Below are 18,580 nucleotides of genomic sequence, written 5' to 3'. Positions count from 1 at the left end.
GATATTTTCCGTGATTTTTCCATTGAGGAATGTATGCAATGTTAATTCGATAGCAATCTTATTTGCTACAACTAGCATGGATACAACCAAACCTGGCCTCTTCCTCCAAAATCACAATGGAAAATGTGAATGTTTCAGCCCGTGCCAGGGTCAAGGCGGGACCAACTCCAAAGAACGTCAAAGTGAATCAATTGCTGGCACCAGCTGAGAGGTTCACTAGAGGACTAGTTAATACAACCGATTGCTACCTCGCACGTCACAACTGACAGCCGATGATCCCGGTTGGAGGGGTGTAAAATCCCAGAGACGTACCTTCTACCTGACCTATATCAGGATTGTTTCTCGTCCTTTCGCATGGGTGACCCAGAGTGTTGCATGCGCGCGCGATAAGACGATTGGCGAGGCTGAGCTGGCTCGGCAACGATGTTAGGTTCGGCAGGCTGGCAGTAAGCAAAGAACAAAGCAGTGATGGACTCCTGCCACGTTCGAACTGAGGTGCCAGCCAAGGGACCCGCTAACCCAACAAGAACTGCATGAGCAACAATCGCGTGATCAGCAGGTGGCGCGGTGCGGAGACTCGGGGTCGCCTGCTGACTCTGGTTCAGAAAGGAGTTTGACACATTCTGTGGAGGGAGGGTAAAGACTCCTTGTTCTCTACCTCATCCTCGTTGTCTTTGTTTCTCTTCAGATATTAAGTTGCCTGTATCATGCTGAGAAAACCTCCTACAATGGTTTGTGCACTTTTTTTTCACGTATTTGAACGATTTCTAGGAGATGCATATCCCGAACTTTCGTTCGTATATCTCTTGGGTACTCCTATCGGAAATGATTTAACGTCAGCTGGCGCATCTGAGTCACGCGTCCCTCGCTGTTATGAGGACAACTGGGATCAGATTCAGTTCATATGGAAGGACTATGTATACTAGGTACAGTGGATTCACAGGCTCTATGATTGGAGATTCCCCCTGATCTCAAAGTTACACATTTCCTTGCGAGTGATCGTCATCACTATGATGTTCTGCGGCTGACCAACTCTTTCCCACGCGATATTGGTTAATGTGTCTCGCGAGCACTAGGCTTCTCAACTGTTCGGTATGTACAGTGTCTCAATTAAGTAATGCACAGCATTAATAATCCAACAAGTGCTCATCTCGCTCGACAACAACTGAAGCAAAGACATTGATTAATAGCTCGTTAGATAGTGATAATTGCAGAGATAATGGCAGTATGCAAAAGATAGTAGGAAAAAAGGAGTGTCAATGTGCATGAGATGATTATGAAAAAAGGTACTGTGCAACTCATATTTGGATGTGGTATGTGCTCGAAAGAAGTTAATGTCACCAGTCCAATATGCATGGTATGAACAAGAAAATTCTAATACCTAGTGTGGCTGCCTTTAGCTGTGAGAAGAGCCTGAACACACTCTAGCATGCTGTCATAGAGTGCAGTAAGGTAGCTTTCTTCGATGCTCTCCCACTCCTCAACATTGGCATTCCATAAGTCTGTGACATTTGATGGCAGAGTGGTCCGAGTGTGCACATGACATTCCACATAGCGCCAAACATGTTTGATAATATTCATATCAGGGCTCTGCAGAGGCCAGTTGAGTGTGTTGAGCTTCTTGCTGCTGAACCACTGGGTGGTGAGCTTTGAAGTATGCTTCAGATCATTGTCTTGTTGAAAATAAACATTTTTCTTCTTCATTCCAAGGTCACTGAGGGTTCCCAGAAGCTCATCCTGCAGGATTTCAACATAGAGCTTCACATCCATATGACCTTCAATGCAACATATCTGGCCTGGCCTGGTGGCTGTGATGCACCCCCACACCATGATGCTGCCACCACCATGTTTCACCACCTTCCTGGTGTAGCATGCATCAAAGTCCTCCCCAGGCTTCCTCCAACACCATTCATGGCCATCTGACCCAAAACGATTGAATTTAGATTCATCTGAGAAGACAACAGCCTTCCAATTCTCTGCTGTCCAGTCAGCATGGGCCTTTGCCCACTCAAATCGCCTTTTCTTGTGAGCATTGGTCAAAAGAGGCTTTGGGTGACATACATAGGCCTTTAGGCCACATGCATGGAGCCTTCATCAGATTGTTTCAGCATTAAATCCTGGGAAAAATTTCCTCTGAAGGTCAGCAACATCATGTGCCTTCCCCTGAGCAAGAAGTCAGGCTGTGTGACAAGTGTCATTTAAAGTGAATAGACGTGGGTGACCTGATTTAGGCTTGATAGCATAGTAATCTTCAGATTTAGCATAAGAATTAAAGATGTGTTTGACAGTAGTATGATGAATTTGGAACTTTTTGGCAATGTGCTCATCTGAGGGACCAGCTGCCTTGTCTTGACAAATCCAAGCCTTCTTTGTTGGGCTGGTGTACTTTGCCATGGCCAAGAGATGGTAAAGAGGGTACCAGTAGCTTCTGGAGTGGTGTGGTGGGCAGTGAACTCAGCAATGAAAATTTGAGGCAGATTTTCATCATGCCACCCCCTATACAAAAAAGAATTGCACAGTACTTTTTTTAGTGTTCACACCACAGCACACTACAATACAATGAAAGGACAATCATTGCACCTCAGTCTTGTCAAATAGACCTTTGTCCACATGTTATGATAGTTGTATGAACATAAAGTGATGTATTACTGTTGCTATCAATGAAATGCTGGAAATGTGATGGCTGTGCATTACTTAATTGAGACACTGTAGCAGCAAGTTCTAATAATCAGTGCCCTGAGACATGATATGATGGCAATCCAGAGATGGACAGGCTCACCCAGGCACAAGCAGCCTTGGCCATACTGGAGAAATGCAAACAAGAACTCCTCAGCAAACTGTGCCACATTTGGGATGCCACTCAATTGCAAAGGTCCAAAGTCAAAGAACTCATTACACAAATGCCCATGGCACCTGTTAATCATCTTCCCACTGAATTACTTCTACAAGCATTCAAGTTTCACCTTGAGGTGGTTGCCCAGACATGTGATGTGTATTGCCACACTAAACAGGAGTTGGAGAGACATGATTCTGCACTCTCCAAGCCTTTGGACTATGATCAAGGTAACTTCAAGTTGGAGTGAAGCATGTGCAAAAGTATATGTGACTAGAAGTTCACAATCTCTCCTCAACATCATTATCAGCTTTTGTAGCAATGATGATGACAGTGAGATTTTCCCTGCACTCCTCAGTGTCCTGACCTCTTGTGCTCATCACTGGCATAGTCTCACCATCCATATGGATACAACTGAGCTTCACAGGTCTCTTGTGCTGGAAAAGCTGGATCATTTGACATTCCCTTCACTGAAATGAGTTTTGATCTTGAAGTTCCTCAACTCATTAACAGGGCAGGAGGAACTCTATCAACCTATGTTCCTGTGTCCCCAAATATCTCCTTGTCTGGAACATGTGCATATTCACATAATAGTTGACACATTCATGCCCATACACATCCCTCTTGGTGTCACCGACCTCTCCCTTCAGTTTTGTGCCTCCAATCACAGCCCATTTACATCAATTTTCAAGTCTCCTTCTTGCCAGGGACTGACTTCACTTGAAGTTTATGGCTCCTTCATCAACTTTGACCTATGCCCAAATAGTATTCAATTACCTCTACTTGAGAAATTTGTGTGTATGTGTGCTCTTTCGAAGACACTGATGCATGCTCTTGTTGTTCCATGACTCAGAAATTTTGATTATTCTCCAATTTTCCCAGGCAATTTGCTGAGTGTAATTTTTGAAGACCTCAACTCCAAGTTCAATAAGGTCAATTACCTCTGTCTTTCTGGCTTCACTGCACACCATTTATCTGAGGCAGTTTGTTTGGCATTCCTGCATGTCCACCATCTGGAAATCACTCCAACCAGTTTCATTTGATGCTTTCCTCCCCCCACAAGGTCTCCTGGCAGCAATGTTCTTCATTGGAAGAGTTTGAAAAGCCTAACCTTAAAAGGACTTGATGAATCTGACTTGAACTTTCTTGGTGATCTAGTTACCTGGCTCCAGCAATGGGTAAATGCTGGTTAATCAAAGTTGCACATGAAAGTTATATCTTTTGGGTGTATGAGTCCATTACTGTTCCAGAGGCTACCAGAACTCTGTTATCTGGAATGGTTGCATAGTTCTTATAAAGTCAACATGAGGCTCTGTGGAAGTGGTAATCAGCCTTGGGTGGTACATACTTGTTCTATTCAGTCTTCTGTGAGGCTCACCCAACATAAGAAGTATTAGATCTGCCTTCTTGCATCATCACCAAGCTCAGTACTGCTTTCATGACAGGGGACATTTGACTCCCTGACACAGAAGATTGTTGGTGTGGAGACACATAAGTTATGACTAGGCAACAGATCTGTGTTTCATTGTGACTGTTTACATAGTTGAATACTTTGCCTGTGGAGGTGGTCTAAATGAGTGTTGGCAGTTATCTTGCTACCTGCAGTTCTGTCATGCATACATACCTTGTGCTGGCTTTTCCTAAGGCACATACTGAAGGGTGCAAAGACAAAGAGGGGTAACATCAGGTTCACCTGTGTTCAGACCAACCAAATCAATTCCACCCTAACCAACATGGAGATGCACTGAACTTGACAGAGGCTGCACATATGTAGACCTCTGATCAGGACCACTGATAAGCCATTCAGTGGTGGCAAGTAATTGTAAGTGTTCTCCCTGAGCTTGCCATTGAGAAATGTACACAACAGTAATCCAATAATGGTTTTACTCTGATCTATCATTGATGCAACCACACTTGATTTTGCTGTGCATGCAGGTTGCCTCTTCCCAAAAAATTGCAATAGAAAATGCAGGCCCTCTGGCCTGTGTTCTGAGTTCCAAGTTGTATCAGGAAATGGAATCTATCCCAACAGTGACTGGTAGGCAAAATTATAGATCCATCACAGCAAAAACCATGTTCCATGCCTGCATAGTATGAATTCACCCGATGGAATATTGGGAGTGTACCACGTCTTTTATGTAAGTATTCAAAGCAAAAAGTTGAATTACTCCACCGGAATTTTTTTTTTTTTTCTTTCTTTTCTTTTTTTTTTTTTTTTTTTTTTCCATTGCAGTAGAGCGGGCCAAGGAGCTTCCATATGGCATCGGTAAATGCAATGGGAAATAATTGGCTGACTGCATCCTCCAAAGTGTGGGTATACTGACTAGTATGGATACCCTGAAGTAAGCTATATGTAGTGACTGCTGCGCCGCAGAAGAAGCAAACGCTGTTCGATCACAAATGCCTCGAGACAGGGGAGGTTTACCGTAATTTGAAGATCAGCAGAACACCGAATGGATCGCACAGCCACTATACCAAACACAATCAAACACATGTCCAGGCTGCTCGCCAATTTGTAGAGTGTTGTTGCGCTAACGCGTGGAATGTGACGAACATGACGGCTACAGTCCCATTACTTCTTCCACCAACCGCAATTCCACGTCCCCCGCCTTGGGAACACGAATGGACGCCAAAAAGATACCTGACCGGTCCACAACCCCCGCCGGTTGACGATGCACGAATACTCGAACAAGAGATGGCTACAGCCCGACAGTTAGCAGATGGAAAGGCTGTCAAGAAAACAAGACCCCGTCGGACGGTGGATTACAATGGCGGAATGGGCAGATGGGCTCTGGTAAGTCACAAGAGGTTCAGGTTGGTTTACAGCAATAAATGAAATGTCGTGTTTCACTGCAGTTGCGAAAACACCGCCCAAATCCAAGCTATGTACCGTGTATGAGACCTGCTCCACCGTACATAATAGATGTAGGGATTGTCTTCAACAGGGGTAGCTTCGTGGATACTGAATGGATGATGATATTGTTCAGCTTCTTCCTCCTGTTGCGTATCCAAATAACTCTTCGACCTCACTGTGCACCAAGTTTATCCATACGTCCACAAATAAAATACGTTGTCCAGTCAACGTCGTGACGGTCCGTGTCCGAGGTATTCTGGTTTGACAGACAGCCTGATGACCTGCCTTTTACAACCCCCTTTCCAGTGGACACCGGAAGGAAGGCGTGTATTGACCGGCTCGACAAGCGGAGAATTCACACTCTGGAATGGCTTGACGTTCAACTTTGAGACGATTCTGCAAGCCCATGATTCTGCCATTCGCGCATTCCAATTCACGCATTCCGGAGCATATTTGGCGTCGGCCGACCAGAGCGGAATTATAAAGTATTTTCAGCCCAACATGAATAACTTGAATGCGTGGCAGGGACACCGTGAAGCCATCCGTGGCCTTAGTTTCAGTCCGAACGATGGACGGTTTGCGACTGCAAGCGACGACTCTACCATCCGTATATGGTCTTTCGAGGAGAGCAGAGAAGAGCGCGTTCTCACTGGTACGAAGCTATGTCCTGCATCACAATTTCTGATGATGGAACACAAAAACAGGACATGGGTGGGATGTAAAATGTGTCGAGTGGCATCCGACCAAGGGCCTTCTTGTATCGGGAAGCAAAGACAACTTAATAAAGTTCTGGGATCCTCGCACTGGAACGATACTCTCAACACTGTAGGTTTTTTGTTGTTCAGTTTAAATTATGCAACTCACATTTTGGCTAGCCATCAGCACAAGAACACCATTCAGGCCCTTGCATGGTCTCCTAACGGTAATCTCGTCGCCAGCGCGTCTCGTGACCAAACTGTGCGCGTCTTTGATATTCGTGCTATGAAAGAACTTCGGGTCCTTAAAGGCCATAAAAAAGAAGTGTGTTGTACGTGTAGTTCATTTCTTCGTCAACGCCCTAGTTAATTTCATACACTCCCGGCTATATACAGCTGTCACTTGGCATCCCATTCATCCAATCCTCGTGTCTGGTGGTTCAGAGGGCGCCGTTCTGCACTGGGACCTCTCAGGCCCTGAGCCATCCTCCTCAAGCACATCTCCTTTCTCATTCACAACACACGGACCGCGTGCGACGCTCTCACAGGCACACGATTCCAACGTGTGGTGTCTCACCTTCCATCCACTCGGTCACATCCTCGTAACGGCCTCCAACGACCACACGACACGATTCTGGTCGAGGGAACGCCCGGGAGATGCCACGTCAGTGTTCTCGGGTGGTGGTGAGAAGCCCCCTGAAGTGGTGGATATGAGTGGACAGGAAGAAGACGAAGAGGTCATGGTGCCTGGATTCAGCTATGGTGGCGGCACCGGTGCCAGTGGGCTTGGGAACGGTTTCGCTGCCGCTGGAGGTAGTGGGACGGCGAAATGGTGGGGCAACGACACAGATGGAGTGGGATATTCGACTACGAATGGTAACCCACCGTTTGGACCCTCGTCAGATGCCCGTGTGCCGTTTTCGGGTGACGACGGCATGAACTCGGATGATTTTATACCTGGGCTTGGAGCAGCCGAACACCTTAATGCAGCATCTCCCAGCGTGCCAAGTCCTACAGGTGTGGCGAGGCCAGGTGGGGCATTTCCGGCTCAGGAGGATACGTGGTCAGGAGCAGGGGGAAGTGGTCGGGGTGATGATTCATGGAGCGGAAGGAGAGGGGGGTATTATGGAGGACGTGGGGGCCCTCGCAGGGGAGGCAGGCATTAACAGTAGACAAATGTATCCATATCGTCGCAGTTTGCGGGTGGGATTTCGAACTTGTACTTGCAAATATCCCACAATTTGCAATGGTCGCCCCAAGGGGTTGAAAGCCATGATGATAAAGAAAACTGGTCCTAGATGTACATCCTGCAAGATGGATAACTAATATCGATACGAGACTAGACAATGAGACCAGAGGAAAGGACGTGTAATAGAAAAAAAATAGAAAGAGCAAAGAAGCGTGAGGATGCGGATCGGTATGCATGCACTATATAACGTGTGGAGTGCGTGAAATCGGGATCATATCATCAGGGTAGGTGGGCCCTGAAGGCATTACGTCCCATGGGAACGCTGGGAGCGGGAGTGGGTGGTTTAGTGTCGGGTAAATGATGACATGGAAGAAAATGAGGAAAATGAGTCTATTCGGTCTTCGTCGCCATGACCAAAATGCAGGGCGACTCAAGAATCATGCCTATCCCGCAATGGATGTCATCGACGGGCCAGTTGGAGTCACGGTTCCGCTTGGTTGGGTAGGGCTAAAGGTTGCCAAGTCCCGGATATGAGGAGAAAACGTATGGCCAGGGGGTGACTGCGAGAGTACATATTGTTCGAAGGTTATCGTAGGGGAAGTGCGTGGATATATACTGGTCGAGTCTTCGAGTAGCGAGTCTGTCCCGGTGTAGAAACAGTACCTATACAAAAAAAACATTGGTGTCGACATAAAGGGATGATCAACAAAAACATACTGGTTAACGAATTGCTTGTAGGCATCATCCGGCGATGCACCTGAGCCATCTTCATGGGTAGTGCCCGGCCCAGCAGGCGGGTTCGTCGGCGAGACCTCGGCAGACCCTGTCTCCTCATCTTCCTGCGTGTCCTGAGAACCCGCATGATCCATGGACAGTAAATTCTCCGCAGACGAATACGAATGCAGCCGCGGAAGACCTTGGTTCAGCCCATTCAAGGGCTTAGTATGGGGAGACGAGCCAGCCGGGGTCTTCTTTACAGTCGGGGAACTGGGCATAGCGTGGTCCACATACCCTCGCATATGATTCCTTTTACGTCCGTCTGGGCGGTGGGGTCGACCAAACGGATTAGTACCAGAAGCCGAATGGCCAGTCTCGATGGTATCAGCCACATGAGGTAACGAAGGGGTCTCTTTACACATGACCAGAGGCGACGACGAGGGTGTGGACGGAGGTTGCGCTTCCGAGGAGTCCGAAGATTCCTCTTGCTTATTTTCGCCATCAATCACGCTTCTCCCCATTGGGCTGGGGTCATGGGGAGGGGGGGATCCCGCAGCGGGGTATGTATGGTTTCTTGTATGGCGAAGTGTGGGGCGCAACTTCCACTTAGTCGCCGAACCAAAATCGTATCGTTGCGACAGCGACTTTAGCGAGGGTAACGGTGGAGAGGTGGGACTGGCGCCGAAAGACGCTTGTGTCCGTGAAGCTGACGCAGCACTGGGTGCTGCCTTCGTTCTTGCGACTTCCTCGAGGCGCATTTTTAAGTCCTTCATCGACACGTCGCTTGCATTACCCGCAACTCCACTCTGCCGGTCAGATAGCGGGACTGGATTAGCAACGAACTTGACATGATAGTTCCGACCCCAGTTGTTATCCCAAAACTCTTTACCCCCGGTCACATACCGCAACGCCATAAACAGGGACTTTTCTTCGATCCGATTCCATATGTCGTGTAGGCGAATAAAAAATGTGAAGATATCAAACGCGCCATCTTCAACCGATTTCTCGTAACGCGCAGCCACCTCGCTCGTCGTCTGCCACCAATCCATTGTGAATCGCGCGGCCAGCCACTTCTCGTAGGCAATATTGCGGACCCGTACTCTGCCAAGAAGAGTCCGCTGATCTTCCAAAAGAGTAAGCTCTTGCAGCGCCACATCGTCGGTTTTCCTTGGCGTAGGAGGCATATTACGAATACTCATCTGAACCTGTTTCTGTGCCTTGGGAGGATCGCCATAGATAAAAGATGGAAAGTCGTCCGTGCCACTAGTATCGCTATTCGGGCTACCATCCCGCGAAACTGCCAGGGGCTTCTGCTCCGCTAAGAACAACTTGATGTGTTCTAGTTTAGAGTCGAAGTGCACAGCTTTTGTCGCTGTCGGAGTCGCTGGTGCACTCTTAGCGGAGGCACCACCTGTCACCACGGAGAGCTGCGGGCGTCGTTTAAGCGACGGCTTTACTAGCTCACCAGATTTTTTGCGTATGGTACGGGTTTCTGACGGGGAGATAGAGGGAGGAGTCGCTGCAAGCGCGTTCGCCTTCACCGGCTCGGAAGCGTGACGAATATGCTTTGGAGCCGGCTGGTCCAAGGCACACTTCTCCACGCTGATCCGTAAGGATGTGTCATCATCAGAAACATCACGTGACGGGCTGTCGGGACCGTTGTCCTTCACCCTGATGCTTGTCGTCTCCGTAGAAACTTGCGCGTGCGCACGTCGAGAGAGAGAATGTTTCGAGAATGGAATGATAGTGGGATACATTCCATCAGAAGATGTGGACGACGAACTCGAATCCGACTCATAGCAAGGAGGTAACGGGGGATTCGTAGAGGGATTCGCGGAGGTCAAACAGCTAGGTTCTCGCATCCGCGAAAGGTGCGAATCAGAATAAGAATGGCCATGACCGTTGGGAGAAGACCGCGGTCGACGGGGTATGTGAGGAAGGGGCCGACCTGCTGTGTTAGACGAGAGTGCGTAGGCGAACCCCTTGGAGGGAAATGGTATAGCGGACGTGTCCGTCAAACAGACTGTTGAACTCATCCTTCTCTCGCAATCAGCACTCGGTTGGAACCTGGTGAGTGGGATGCGTGACTAATATACTGTCAACGAATTGTAAGTTGATTGGAAACCGGAATCTTCAGCACCAAAAATTACAGACCTGATCGATCCACCTGGTTTAAAGCAAGGTGGAAAGGGACATAGACAGAGGTAAAAAGTATGTACTTTTCAACGGAGGATACTATTAAAAAAGCCTGACGTCAGAAATTAGTAAGTGGCTGGCACGTGTAGAATACTAGAGAGATTGTGCGCTCACCGGACGGAGGAAAGATGATGAGGGACAATTAAGATGAGCCAACGCAGGGAATATGATGCCAATGTCAGACAGTCAACCCAGGTAAACAAGTGCGTGAGATGGTCAGAAGAGCGGTCGCCGATGCCTGAGAGTCGTGAAGAGCCGTCCAGATAAAGAGCGTGGTTGGTCGTGCCGCGCTCGCTGACGGGGTGGAGTGAGGGCGAGCGACTTGGACAGTGGTCGTCGTCGTCAAAAGACGGTTGTCTTTTCTTTTTTTCTACGGGGGATGGAGCGGTTTTGAAATTCAGCCCGATCGACCTTTGCAATCAAATCTCGCCGCCACACGTGCGTCCCGGTTTATTATTTATGGCAGGGGCCGTCACGAACTTAGGGTTACGATACATTTTATGTGGTTTCTTATCATTTCTTAGGATAAGCTATCATTCGCGACTCGGCGCCTGGTTTACATCGAACTCAGCAACTATCAAAATGATAACGATAGTACCAACCTATCGAGGCTGCGGACGCGGCGAGGCATTTGAAAATAACCATTACAGGAAAGCAAACCACAAAAGACTCCACTCCAGCTCCAGTCTGGGCCTTTTGGTATCGGAGTTGCTCTGGATGTGGTCGAGCCTGGAAAGGTTTGGCAGTGCTATCGTGGTGATTGACACCGCTATGTCTTCTGGAATATCGGTCCACAGATGAGCCTGCAGCGCATGCATATGATGTCCCTGGATCCAGATCGAGGACGAGCTGAGACCTGCCCAGCAACACATGCCATCGTTTCCCAGCATCCGAATCCTTCTGTCAAGCCAATTTGCTTTGTCGGCGCCAATTTGGTTGACAGGAATAATCTCAGGATCTGGTTATTTGTTGTCTTCGCCATGTTAGCCACTAAAATGTTTGCCGCTGCATAGCTTGTTTGTCTTTACCTGTCTTTACCTTGTCGAACGGTATTCCATCAGGTCACACGTGTGATCGATAAGGCCTTCGCGCTTACGAGGTTTCCTCATCTTCTTGGAATGAACTTCTGAACTTACCTATGTGGTCGGCAACTTACGCCAACACGGGCTGCGGCAAGTGTTGCCGGGAAGATTTCAATGTCACATCAGCTGTGTAGCGCACCGATCATCCGATGGCGGCGCGCAGATTGCGCACTCCTAAGTACACACCTGTACACACACGCACTGCCAGGCCTTGTGTGTCCACCGCAACATGTCATCCTGGCATGTCAGAGGACTCTCAGGACGGCTGACACTTCTTACAGGGTGGATGTATGTATATTACGACCGGAGTTCGTAGGCGTTAAGTAGGCGACCTTCGATGAGTCTGGGATCTCCGACTCGGTAGTCGCTCTTCCGTTTCGTGTTCTTCCCTCCCATCAATTCCCCCTCGCAGTCGTTGTGTACGTCCTCAGCTTCTATCGTCCTGCACCCCTTTCTAATAGTGGGCGCGCTTTTCATCCGCCATATTGGCCTGAGAATCTTACGCCATCTAGCGCATTCCGGTCCGACTGTTTTGCCCTGTCTCGGTGCACTCCGAAATGTACCGCCGCACCCTTCGCACTCGTTGCGCACCCCTAAATACCACTACCATGTACTACCCTCCTTCCATTCGGTCCTAAAATTTTGCGTCTACGGTTCCGGTTCCGCACTCCCGCCCCTGCCCTGTGGCCTGGTATGTACACTTCCGCGGCTCTTTCACATGTTCCTCTGCATTACGACCTACTACACGAGAAGGGTTTGTATCCGCGTCCTGCGCCGTATGTTTGTGTGGGCTGGCGCGGTGGGAAATGATTTGATGCCGCTGTGATTTAATCTACGCCTCTTCACCCTTGAGAATGGCCGACTTAACTCCTCATAACTCCAGTGGTGCTATAGTGACCGCGCAAGTTTTAAGAATGACGCCTCCTGTCACATTTACCTTACGGTGTACATACATACCTACATACGACGTCAGTGTGTTAACGTCAAAAAATAAATACATCCAACTTATTGACAAATGGGCGTTGTAACCCAATAATACCAATACCAGGCACCGACCTTTTGGATGTGATCATCATATGAAACATGACCCGCTATCCTGGTCCCGGAGGCTGATTCAATATCAATGGGACCACCGCTGAGAAAATGGAACCATGATATGTTTTTACCACTCATAATACCGTCATCTTACAGACTGGGACCATCGTTTATTAGTAAGAATGATCGGGCGAAGGCTCTTATCTGCATGCTGCTCAATTGCTTGAAGCTAAAGCTAATAGAAGTGAGTAATTCTACTGTAATTCCCTGTATAATTCCGCAGGGGTTTGGGATATCGCTTGTTAGTTTTTTCCCCCCTTGATAACGGCTATCGTAGGCGTTTCCCGCTTGCCATGATTAAAGCCCATTTTCCAAAGCTGTTCCTTGGCTTCCTTCCACCGATTATGACCGACAGGTACAATTCTGCATTCTTCTCTGCTCATTATACACATAATGGTTCGTAGTGATTCCGACCACGGTGGTGGATATCCGGAGATCATGGAGTTCTTCAGGCCGTATCAAGCCGAGCGTGTTAGCCTTAGGAACTCCGGGCCAATCGATATCCTTTTCTGGGAGACCAGACATCCAGCCACGTTGAGCCATATGTCCGGGTTAACCAAGCGTGTCTGCAACGGACTCTGCCGTCATTGTTCTGTGATACCAGGTATTTACTATAAGAAACTCATAGATGAGGGTACCCCCTCAAATAATACCCTGACGTTGTTGCATGCGATCGCGACAGATGGTTCCACTTTGTGGGAAAATGCGCCATGTTCCAATGATGCTTGCACAATCGATCTTACCCATAGAGGTAAGAGAACGGCATACCTAAGAATTCTAGACAGATAACAGGGAGGGGATCGCGAATTGAAAACCCCGACTTCGTCCACGAGGACATCTGCTAGAAACTGCTTTTGGTAAGGGAGCCGCGCCCACACATTGCAAGTCAAACAGATGGCGCAGCCACGCAAACATTGGTTTGGGACCGCATGGAGCCCTCTGTCCACGAGACCTCAACACAGGATCACCAAGGCATCCGATCGTGATGCCATCATTACCCCCGTGAACCCCCCTACTGCGTCTATGCCAACATTGGGGGACTTGAAGAAAAACGGGTAAGCTGTATTCTGTAATCAGTCAGTCGTCAGTGCCCCCACCCCAATCGTCTTATTTGAACAGTCCATGCTCTCCTCGCAGATTTACCTCGGCGCCCCGAGTGTTGGCTCACGAGGACATTCCTCCTTTGGTCTCCCAGCCTGACAGATTTGCCATGTCGTGGGTGGAACGGTTTTTGCTCCACAATACAATTAAAAACCCGCTCGATCGATTCACCGTTTCCAATAATGCCAGATAAGTGAATCCTACTCTGGAGTCGAGGTTGAACTTACTCGTGCTCAGTCTCGACCTGTGTCCTGATCTTCGTGATGTTTACGAACCAAAGCAATATTATTTCTCATAGTTTCTTTCAGAGTGGGTGATACTCTACTGCGATTCAAGTAAGTGGCAGGTCGAAGTTTGTGGCGTTCAGCGAATTAACGGTAGGTAGACTGAGTATAGGGGTAACTTCGTCGATGATGGCCTTCGCGACCCGTCTCAGCTACTTGACATACCCCCAGAGATGATTAAACTACGAGGTATTCAGTGTCCCCATGTTTGACACCCAAGTTTACCCACGTAAGCTTCTGGGCCGTCGATGACTGTCCTGTGTTCTACCATTTGAGGCTAGGCGCAGGCCTCTCATCTGTGACAGTTTGATAAAAGAAGACCATTCATACTAGGGTTATCGATTCTATTCTGCAATAGAATCTTCATTATTACTCCACCTTAATGCGGTCGGACGTACGCCCTCTGCCAAAGCGACTCGTCCTACTCTTCGTTGCTGACGTCCACAGGCCAAGCATGAACTTGATACCATGAAGGGCCGCATGTCATTTACCCAAGTCCCTGCTTCGATCATCGTAACGCAAACCCGGCGACGCCGGAAGAACTCAGTGGGCGCACACTTGGAGTGCCTGTCAACCGGTGGTATTACACCATAGTAATGAACCTCGTTGTGACGGCATGCTACAGGACAAACAAGCTGGACACTGCGGATTCGGCGATGAAGTTCAATGTATTGTGTGAGGAATCCTTGCACTCGTCACGGCGGATGCCGTGTAAGTCATTTCCCCTGGTTTTGGCGGTGCAACCGAATCTGCATCTTGCTCCGTGAGTAATGAGATGGACACTAGCATTTGCTCAAATGTATGGTGCGACTGTTGGAATAACGAAACTCGGCAGGATAGCCAGTCGATGTGTCTGATCCCACGATGATTCCAAGTTGGTCGTTTGTACCACATTTGACCTATGTATCGTGACAAGGTCGGTCACTCGAGCAGAGCACCCTGACATAGGCAGAAGTACCGCGGTGAGTCAGGTTAGTGTAGAAAATTTCTCGCAGGATACAGTCCCTGCAACTGGTGTCATTACGTGACATTTATGGCAAACTGCAGATCACGATCAGTACTAGTGGTGGCTGTGGAGTCATGCTAGTTTTGAGAGGAAAATACATGGGAATGATAAACAGGTTCGCATACAGGGTACCAAGCATCGGCTCGTTACCGTACGCGGGGTACTGGAAGGGTTGCAGCGGAGGATCGTCACCTCCGTCAGCTGGACAAGTGATCGAAGTCACGATCTTCCTTGGGGTCTCCATCAGCTGTCCCAGCTCAACCGCCCCCCGACATATCACGTGACATCATGTGACATGTCGGGGGGCGGTTGAGCAAGGGAAGCTATGTGTGGGCTGCGCCTCATTCTTTTCTGGTGTCGAGCATGAGGTTTAGATGGTCACGTCTGGACACCGTGTCACGACAAAGTATGTATTGTTGCGACCTTGGACGAGCCAACGAAGCGGGTCGTCCGCAAGGGGGATAATATGAAGGTTAGTACCTAGACGGATACGGACGAGCTGGTTTGCACATAGGGTATTGAAGTACACAAAATTGTAAAATATGACTTCTGCGGCAGGAGAAATGAAGGGACGCCTTTGGATAAGCTGCGGACTCTTCAGCGATAACCACAATGCTATTAGCGGCGGGAATGGCAAAGAAGGACCGAAGCTCAGTATTAGAGGTCCGGAATGAACTCGTAATCTCAATTGGAAATACCTTGAAGAGAAAGAAAGTTATGAAGAAAATTTTCCGTTGTGATCTCATACGGGAATCTGCCACAGGTGCCTACCGGATATGATTTCTCCGTGGGTGTGGTGATGTGGGTGGTTGAACGTTGAACTTCGGCTCGTCGAGAAAAGGCACGTATCACATTGCCTGACGATATGCACGTCCGCAGGACACTGGTCCGACTACAGCCCTACATCATATCCTTCGTGCTCTGCCACTCGCGTGTGCGTTACTGGCAGCATGGTGCATCAAGATAAGTCGATCGGGCGCCGAGGGTATAGAGGTCGATTCGAAGAGTTCCGCGGACAAGCTGGGTCGGATACTCAAATTCAGATCGGGGAGGGTGTCGGAGGCACCTCCGCCATGGCCATAAGAGCGTTGGGCAGTAATATAATGCCAATACCATTCACCGGTGAGATGATCAATGCACGCATAAAGACCGAGGGATTGATATCAGAAGCAGGTAGGTAAGCCAGAAGTATGGGAATAGAGACCTGTTCCTGCACAGGGAAAAGGAGATGGTTGATTGGAGCAAGGCAAGGAAAAATGCAGAAGGAACTTATGTCGGTTCGCTCGAGGTAACCCACCACCCATACGTAGCTTTTCCGTTGTAAGACCCAGCTGCGATCTACCTTGGGATTCTTCGAACGCGTGCTTGAAGAATCGAAAATGAAGTGTATGGTTTTCAGGTTGAAGTAGAGAAACGCGTCTACGGGAAATGGACTGAAGTAGATGTGAGGATTCAGGCTCAACAGTCAACATCCTGCAGAAGCACGCAACAATGGTAGGTAGAGATGGATTTAGATTAGATGTAGACAACGTGGTAAGAATCGTACCTGCCGCAATCCCCAGCTCAAGCCCTGCCAACGTCGTCCAGATTCGGGCATCATCACCATGGCATGTTCAACCTATTGAGGCATCGGATACTAGTTGCCTGCCTCAGCGACCTGTAGCGATGTGGCATTTTCGACTGGCAGTGTTGTCCTGCCTGACATTGAGGCGAAGTCGAGCCGTGGAAGCTATGCTTCAAGTTCGGTCACCGTTACTTTCTCTCGCAGAGAAAATCGAATCTTTTTCTTCCGGGCTCCCAACATGGCCATTATCACCCTCCGCTTGTGCCGCTCAGCCGCTTATGTACGTCCACAGACACAGCTACGTGGAGGCGTGTAATTCCGCGCGAGGGATGATCATTGTCATAATTTTTGGGACACCACTTGTTGGCATTTTTGTTCGATAACAGCTATCGTAGGTGTTTTCCGTTCGCCATGAAGGTTCGTTTCCCAAAGCCATTTCATAGCTTTTTCCACCAACTATGGCTGACAAGTACAATTCTGCACCCTTCGGTCGTCGAATAAAATGGATCATAGTGATACCGTGCGGTCCTGGGGTACCCCGAAGGGCGTATCATTATTGGTGTCTGTGGAGCTCTTCTAGGTCTTATCAAACCTTCACCACTCCGGAAGGCCAGTCTACATGTATCCTTTTCTGGGAGACCAGGCGTTGAGCCTTGTGTCCGGCGAGCCTGTGACGAATTCTCCCGCAAAGCCACACAAAGTGACAAATGTCATAGTTCGGTGATACCAGGGAGTTATGAGCGTATGCCCTCAAATAACGCTCCAAACCCTACCTGCTATCGTGATAGTTGACTCCGCTTTGCGGGGATTTGCGCAATGTGTCAACGATAGTGGAGTCGTGGACGTGGCTCCCTTACCAAAAGCAGTTTCTAGGACGTCCTCGTGAATGGAATTGGGAGTTTTCAATTTGCGATGCCCCTTCCTTATGTCATTCTCCTACCTCCAGGGGTAAAGCTGATCATCGCAAATCAAACAAATGGTACAGGGGCACAAATATTGATGAGACCACATGAAACCCTCTGTCCACGAGATCTCAACACAGACACAGACACAAGCAACTAATCGTGATGCCATCATTGCCCCGTGCACGTTCACCCTAACATTGGGGGACTTGAAGAAAAATGGGTAAGTCGGATGCTGTAATTTACACGCCTGGCATGCCACTATTGCACAGGTGTCTTATTCGAACAATGTCTGTTCTCTTCGCAGATTTACTTGGATGCCGCAAGTGTTGGCTGACGAAGTCATTTCTCCTCTGGTCTCCCAGCCTTATGGGTATTTGCTTGTCGCGGGTAGAACGATTTTTCGCTCCCTACTACCACACAATTCATAAGAACCGGTCGATTGTTCCTGATGACGCTAGTAAGCGAATCTCACCGTGAAACCGAAATGGGACTTACTCATGCTCAATCTCGCCCGATGGAACCTAGCCTATGCATCAAGGCAATATTATTCCCCAGCGTCTTCGCAGAGAAGACAATCTCTTATCGTGATTTAAGTAACTGCTTCGGCAAAGTTTCCGAAGCTCTTCGAATGAACTGCAAGGTTAGGCCGAGACCGGCCTTTACTTCATTAATGATGCCCTTCGCGTCGGTTCCAGGTACTCTCGCCACCAGCGTCCCTATTGTGACACCCAAGTCTGCTCACGTACACTTCTGGGGCGTCGGTGATTGAGCAATATTCCACGGTGTCGGGCCAGGTCCAGGCCCTCATTTGCCTCGTCTATCTTATATGTGACTTACGGTAATGTGCCAGTCATATCTATGTGGGTCACGTCGTCCATTTCTACGGTTGTTCCCAATCGTTTTCCGATAGTTTGGCTATGTGATGCCGTGAAGGTGCGTTGCCAATTTGTCCTTAATGGATTGGCATACCACGCCGTTGTGGGAAGTTCCATGGTACCTTCCAAAAAGGAAGAACACATCATGCCAGGGGTTCGGCCCTATGAGTTACTATTACTCCTG

The 18,580-nt window shown here is 48.6% G+C and overlaps 5 protein-coding genes across 5 annotated transcripts; 3 read left to right on the top strand and 2 right to left on the bottom strand.

Annotated features, from left to right (window-relative positions):
• Window positions 1–1,374: 1,374 nt before the first annotated feature.
• F5J12DRAFT_719125 (uncharacterized protein) lies at window positions 1,375–1,581 on the bottom strand (the record flags this gene model as incomplete). The annotated part of the gene is made up of 1 exon (XM_051741150.1): window positions 1,375–1,581. The coding sequence occupies one exon, from the start codon at window positions 1,579–1,581 to the stop codon at window positions 1,375–1,377; it is 207 nt and encodes a 68-aa protein (XP_051601090.1).
• Window positions 1,582–5,387: 3,806 nt separating this feature from the next.
• F5J12DRAFT_934806 (WD40-repeat-containing domain protein) lies at window positions 5,388–7,982 on the top strand (the record flags this gene model as incomplete). Its single annotated transcript, XM_051749595.1, has 7 exons — window positions 5,388–5,627; window positions 5,690–5,758; window positions 5,821–5,931; window positions 5,994–6,339; window positions 6,392–6,512; window positions 6,563–6,714; window positions 6,779–7,982. The coding sequence occupies 7 exons, from the start codon at window positions 5,388–5,390 to the stop codon at window positions 7,546–7,548; spliced, it is 1,809 nt and encodes a 602-aa protein (XP_051601089.1). The 3' UTR covers window positions 7,549–7,982.
• Window positions 7,782–10,694, bottom strand: F5J12DRAFT_40363 (putative phosphatase regulatory subunit-domain-containing protein). Its single transcript, XM_051739253.1, has 4 exons — window positions 10,599–10,694; window positions 10,443–10,536; window positions 8,289–10,383; window positions 7,782–8,234 (listed from the first exon to the last, which is right to left on the bottom strand). The coding sequence occupies exons 3-4, from the start codon at window positions 10,322–10,324 to the stop codon at window positions 8,015–8,017; spliced, it is 2,256 nt and encodes a 751-aa protein (XP_051601088.1). The 5' UTR covers window positions 10,325–10,383; window positions 10,443–10,536; window positions 10,599–10,694; the 3' UTR covers window positions 7,782–8,014.
• Window positions 10,695–16,537: 5,843 nt separating this feature from the next.
• F5J12DRAFT_823837 (uncharacterized protein) lies at window positions 16,538–17,715 on the top strand. Its single transcript, XM_051745414.1, has 2 exons — window positions 16,538–16,954; window positions 17,060–17,715. Exons 1-2 carry the CDS (start codon window positions 16,544–16,546, stop codon window positions 17,264–17,266), a joined length of 618 nt encoding a protein of 205 aa, XP_051601087.1. The 5' UTR covers window positions 16,538–16,543; the 3' UTR covers window positions 17,267–17,715.
• Window positions 17,716–17,741: 26 nt separating this feature from the next.
• F5J12DRAFT_823835 (uncharacterized protein) lies at window positions 17,742–18,580 on the top strand (the record flags this gene model as incomplete). The annotated part of the gene is made up of 2 exons (XM_051745413.1): window positions 17,742–17,966; window positions 18,017–18,580. Coding segments are annotated over exons 1-2 (286 nt in total), but the record flags the coding sequence as incomplete, so codon positions are not given.

Source organism: Pisolithus orientalis, assembly GCF_024613125.1.
Source record: "Pisolithus orientalis strain OTSU chromosome Unknown F5J12scaffold_10, whole genome shotgun sequence".
Lineage (NCBI taxonomy): Eukaryota > Fungi > Basidiomycota > Agaricomycetes > Boletales > Pisolithaceae > Pisolithus > Pisolithus orientalis.
This window is presented reverse-complemented; position numbering and strand designations above follow the sequence as displayed.

What these genes read in the sequence shown, in the direction of transcription:
- F5J12DRAFT_823837 (XM_051745414.1), top strand. Translation starts at nt 16,544, where the DNA reads ATGGTAGGTAGAGATGGATTTAGATTAGATGTAGACAACGTGGTAAGA. An exon ending in CCGCGCGAGGGATGATCATT is followed by an intron (nt 16,955 to 17,059) that starts GTCATAATTTTT and finishes GCCATTTCATAG; the next exon opens with CTTTTTCCACCAACTATGGC.
- F5J12DRAFT_40363 (XM_051739253.1), bottom strand. Translation starts at nt 10,324, where the DNA reads ATGAGTTCAACAGTCTGTTTGACGGACACGTCCGCTATACCATTTCCC. An exon ending in TACAAGCAATTCGTTAACCA is followed by an intron (nt 8,235 to 8,288) that starts GTATGTTTTTGT and finishes TTTTTTGTATAG; the next exon opens with GTACTGTTTCTACACCGGGA.